This window comes from Mastomys coucha, chromosome X (genome assembly GCF_008632895.1).
Source record: "Mastomys coucha isolate ucsf_1 chromosome X, UCSF_Mcou_1, whole genome shotgun sequence".
NCBI lineage: Eukaryota > Metazoa > Chordata > Mammalia > Rodentia > Muridae > Mastomys > Mastomys coucha.
In genome coordinates, this window is record NC_045030.1 from 13632472 (window position 1) to 13638375 (window position 5904).

Genomic DNA, 5904 nt, shown 5'->3' on the forward strand with positions numbered 1-5904 from the left:
CAGGACTTGATATGGTGGGGGAATTGGGTTCTTATGATGCCAAGTAACCTTGGTTTCTGTTGCTTATGTTCTTACACTTGCCTCCCATCCTGTGATTATCTCTAGTGCTACCTGCCCTCGCTATATCTGACTAGAGCCTGTCCTTTCTGTGATCTTGGTTGTGTCAGAACTCCTCAGAATTCAGCTGTCTCTGTGATTCTATGAGTCTGGGATCCTGGGATCCTGGGATCCTGGGTGTGTTAGAGCACCTGAGAGTGGAGCTTCTTCTGGGTGTTGTGGGACTGGCTGTGGAGTTAGTGCCCTAGGTCTGCTCAGGACACCAGCCCAGACAGGAAGGAACCCATGCCAGTGGTCAAGTGGAGTTTCTGGGTCCTGATAATCCCAGTTACTTCTGGTGTTGGGGCAGATGTTGTGTCCTTACTTCTGATCCTATGATCCTGGGAGTGATAGAGTGCCTGGGAGTGGATCTTCCTCTGGGTGTTGTGTAACATTTTTTTTCTGAAGCATTTATGGTACTCCATTGTCAAAGGAAAAACCATGCTTGAACCATGCACAGCTGAGGTGGGAGTACTTTGGATTTGAGATTAGCCTGAGCTACATTTTAAGACACTATCTTAAAAGAAAATTAAATGAAATTTTTAAGATTGAGAAATAATGCTTAAACTTAAATACTAAAACAAGCCCTCCTTCATTTGAATATTTGGTAAGTTTTTAGCATCAATCATTAATATGTGTAAGCACTCATCATTTATAGACTATGTCAAAAAAGCCATGAAGAACTAGGAATTGCATTTCAGAATATTGACTAAGCTAAAAAGAAAACTAATATTATTTAAGAGATACGTGCCATGTGGTGATGCTGAATGCCTTTCATCCCAGCACTTGAGAGGCACAAGCAGGTGGATGGATCTCTGTGAGTTCGATGCCAGCCTGGTCCACAGAGCCAGTTCCAGGATAGCCAGGGCTATACAGAGAAACTCTATCTTTAAAAAACAATACAAAGAAAGAAAGAAAAAAAGGAAGGAAGGAAAGAAGGAAGGAAGAAAGAAAAAGAAAGAAAAAAGAAAGAAAGAAAGAAAGAAAGAAAGAAAGAAAGAAAGAAAGAAAGAGAGAGAGAGAAAGAAAGAGGCTCATTTCTAAGCTCATTTCACAGCAAGGAAAATAAAGAAGTGATGGCACTGAAGAAACAAGGCAAGTGGGGATAACACCAACATGTCACACCATTAGCAGCCCATGCAGGCTATAGATCCTAGCCAGTTAAGCTGGTAGCTGAAGCAACAAAGTTAAAATCTGGATCTTCCTTCTAATTCTGACCCCAAAGCACCCCACAAAATTGTAAACCAGGAATGTGACAGATATTCCAGTAGTTTGGGAGAATTTCTCTCCTCAAGATCAAGATGAAGTCAGGGGATCAACAAACTTGTCCCAGAAAGCCATGGTATCTATCAGCTTACCTTCCGCAACATGTCATTCTGCTCCACGTTGTTGATCTTGCCAGGGCTGATTTCTCCTTTCAGAGTATATTCAAAGAACTTCCCACTGACATTCACTAATAAAGTGCTAAAGGCTCTGTCTTCCTGAGTACAGCTGAGTGATTTGTCACGACCGCTGGTAGCAGGGGTACCATACCTCAGTATCACTCCAACAATGAGCCCTGAAATAGGGTGACACACATAAAAATAAAATTAGTCCTGGCTTGCTGTGTACTCATTTATGGAGGTACAGCCTTGCAGCTGGGTTAAGCCTGCCCACTTTTCTGAATTACTCAGAAAATCCATTTCCCCCTTTCTTTTTTGTCTCTCTTTCAGAAGCTAGCCATAGCCTAAGTATGCTTTCTCTGGTATGCCTTTTCACTCTTAGTCTGAAACTACCTTTCTTTTGCCATATGGCTATGTGCCCAACTTCCATGCCTAACTCAAAAGAGCATGGTTTTCTCTCTTCTTCTTCTCCATTCTCTGAGCAGATTTGTAGACTGCCTATCCCAGAGTTTTAAATACTAACAAATTAATCACTGAACTTTTAAAAAGTCAGTCATGTGGCAGAACAAAAAGTATGGAAGCAACACATTTCTAATCTGTGTCCCTTAGCCACAACAGCGGTTAATATGGCCTCATAAACAGACTCAACCTCGCTTCTCTTTCATCTCTCATTTCTGAGGCTTTTAGTAGAGACAGATGAGGGATGGAGAAAAGTGTAATGTTTTCTGCCCAGAACAGAATGAGGAAGGACCACTGAGCCTTTGTTTTTCCATAGTATCAATCCATTCCTACTGCCATCTGCTAGGGAGGACCAGGCCACTGGAATGTTTAATTGCTATAAATGTAACATGCTTTGCCACACACACACATCAGAGTGGAAAAAGGGAAAATGTTTTTGATTAAGTCATTCCAAGCACTGGGTATCTTGGAAAAAGTAATTATACCCACTGGGAGGCTAGAGGTTGCAGTGTAAGCATAAGCAGTCATGATTCAGGGGCTGCTTGTTGAGGCTACAAATTTAAAATGATGTTCTTAATAATCTCATCCTGACCAATTATGAAACAACTTTAAAGGTATAAGAAAACTCAGGCTTAATTTTAAAAAGCATCTTTACAATTACCAAAAAGAGATACCTAAAGAAAACAAAGAAGCTCATAATGCAGATGTTTCCAATTATCTAGTGAACAGGCAAAAGACAAACACTTCTTCAGTGTCTACCAGGTCTTACAGCTAAATTTCCATTTATTTTATTCCCATCTGGTGACATATCAGATGATGGCAGAGATGGCCAGCCAGAATTTGCTCAGCCCTGCTCTGCTCAGCTTGAGAACATGCTTCTCCACTGGCACTGTCATGGCTATCTTGGTCTTGCTTTCTAGGTGTCTGTGCTGGTAAGTGATGTTTTGAGCTACCCACATCAGGGTGGCTGTTGGTCGCATTTCTTTCTATTTTCCTGATCTTCTTCATTACTACTCTAGCAAGGCCTGAAATATTATTGGTCTCTATCAGTTCTCATTCATAGGAGGCTATGAGAACTCTGATAAATGTCTAGGGGTCCTCTGCATGGAGCAGGAAGGAAGTATATCATATATACAATTGACATAAGGTTTCGGGGCAGTAAACAATCCCTCTGCTATGGAACTCTGCTGTCCAGGTGTGGTATGGAATCAGAGCAGTTGTGATTACTCTCACAAGATCAAGTCCACAAACATACCTTTGTGGAAGCTGCCCCCTAGGATGGATGGAGAGATAGATAGATAGATAGATAGATAGATAGATAGATAGATAGATAGATAGATATGTATACATATACAATATGTATATATACAATATAGATATAGATATAAACTATATATAGATATATAGTTAACTTCTGGGGAGAAAAGTTCTTCATTGATAGCGCATCTGTCCCTAAGTTATCCATACTCATATAGGCAACCCTTTCACTCATGCTCCTACAAATAATCCCAATTAAACTCACTGGTTCACTTAGGTATGCCAGTAGAATTGTTTCTTTGCTCTGCTATCAGAGCCCTATCTAAAGTGAAGAAAAGTCACATAGCCCCTTCATTCTCCCCATTTACATTATTCTGCTCATTCTCCTGGTGACTGTGTGGAAGGTCCCATGACCTCTAATGATTACATTGTGCTGAGCATTTACATCCAGCAGTAGAACTCCACCAGGGCCTGCATCTTTGCTGCCTGTGCACTCTTCTCTCCTTTAACAACACAAAACTCTATAAATGTTGTATCCTGTTTGTTGCAAGGATGTTACTTGGGGGTTATTATTCTCTGTGGCAATCTAGTAAACAAGTTACATCTATTGGTATCCTGTGAGTGAAACCATATACATATGTAATGTAATGTAATGTAATGTATGTATGTATGTGTATATATAAGAGAGAGACAGAGAGACAGAGTGTGTGTGTGTGTTTGAGAGAGGGGGAAGAGGGAAAGGAAGAGGGAGGGGAGAGGGGAAAGAGGGGGGGAGAGAGAGAATATGCAAGGGCATACACGCAAATTGGAGAACAAGTTTGGGTGTCAGTCTTTGCCTTCTACTTTGAGATGGGACCCGTCTTTTTATTGCTGCATTTGTCAGGCTAGCTGGCCTGTGTACTTCTGGGTAATTTTTTCTCTCCACCTCTCATCTCCAAGAAGCACTGGAGTTATAGATACACCAATGGGGATTTGAACTCAGATCCTCACACTTGCTTTGCCCACTGAGACACCTCCTCAGACCACTATGCTTCTTATATTGGATCATCTTATTGCTTCTAAACTTTCATCACAGTAACATTTTTGTGCCTATGGTGCTATGCTGAGTACCAGCATAGCAGTCTCAGCTTTGTTGCTCATATTTGAGATCATGTTGATAATAACTAGAGTCATCTGTGGTAATAGCACTTCCTTCCAAAGCTGCTAGAAGCACTGGGTGGGGGCAGGAGGGTAGAGACTGCTTGATCCTCTCAGGGCTTTTCTCCCCAGATTTTTATAATGTCCTTTAGTCTTATCTCAGTCCTTCGTTAGGCAATTATGTACTGATGAAGAGTTACTTGACAAAGCAATTCCACAGGTCTTCAGCATTTGTCATGATACACAATGGTCTGTACTACCTGAAGGTGACCTATCACAGAGTTTATATTAAACAGTATTTATAGGGCTGGAGAGATGGCTCAACAGTTAAGAGCACAGACTGCTCTTCCAAAGGTCCAGAGTTCAAATCCCAGCAACCACATGGTGGCTCACAACCATCCTTAATGAGATCTGACTCCCTCTTCTAGAGTGTCTGAAGACAGCTACAGTGTACTTACATATAATAAATCTTTAAAAATAAAAAACAGTATTTATAGACAATGTTTATGTTAAAAGTTGATTTACATTCCTCACTGTTTCTTAATTTTATTTATGTACTCATCAAATAAGAAGTAAAGCGTACTCATAGATCCTCACAATGCATACTGGCAAAAGACGAGGTTTAGGGGCTGGAGAGATGGCTGAGTGGTTAAGAGCCTCTTCCAGAGGAACCAAGATCTATTCCCAGAACCTACATTGTTGTCAGGCAGATCACAGCTGCCTATAACTTCAGCTCCAGAATATCCAATGGCCTCTTGACCTCCACAAACACATATACACATTCCTCATGCACAGGTGCACACACATACACAAGTAAAATAAACCTTTAAAAAGGGGAGGCATACAGTTGTATACAAATTCTTCAATTCCAGGAAATGTCTAGACTCATTAGCAGATGCTGAATATTGAGTGGTATTTAAATTTATCAAACCTTTCCTTTTTTTGCTCTGGGTCCAATGCACCCATATTAACAAAGAGAAACAGTGAGAGGAATGATGCTGTGGTTAAACATAGCAACACAAGCTATCAAAGCAAAAGTAAATGGTTAAGCCCATCCTGAGAATCTGACCTAGCCAAATTCCATGCTAACTCATGCTCTGCTCTGAGTAACTCTCCAAACTGCAGATTTCTATTTACCATCATCACTCCCCATGCTGTAATACTGTTTATAAAAAGCATTTCTGATTGAAGAAAGAGCAAGATATCAGGACTGCAGAAGGGTAGTGTTGTTGTTGCTGCTGCTTGTTTGTGTTTGAGAAATTGTATTCTAAAAAACTGGAGACAACATTAATAACATAGTTTATTTGCTGGATCTAAATACATCCTCTGATAGAAAACTGTGAAAATATCATAACTGCAAAGACTTAAAAACATGTAGGGCATTTTGTTTAAAGCTCAAGAAACTCAATATTCACAAGAAAATGCAGGGAGGCACATAGGCACTGATCTGACTGGCTCTACAGCACAGTGCTCCAGATGACAGAAAGAAATAAGCCTATGTCTGCGGAAAAACAGCATAGCAGACAGCAGCTGAGGAAAAACAGCATAGCAGACAGCAGCTGAGGAAAAACAG

The 5904-nt window shown here is 40.7% G+C and overlaps 1 protein-coding gene across 1 annotated transcript in view; it reads right to left on the reverse strand.

The window, feature by feature from the left end:
• Slc9a7 (solute carrier family 9 member A7) overlaps positions 1-1654 on the reverse strand; it is a 110656-nt gene extending 109002 nt beyond the window's left edge. Inside the window, exon 1 of the mRNA XM_031344235.1 lies at positions 1455-1654. Within this exon, the coding sequence (XP_031200095.1) occupies positions 1455-1466 (12 nt within the window). The 5' untranslated portion in view covers positions 1467-1654. The remainder of the gene's footprint in view (positions 1-1454) is intronic.
• Positions 1655-5904: the final 4250 nt, after the last annotated feature.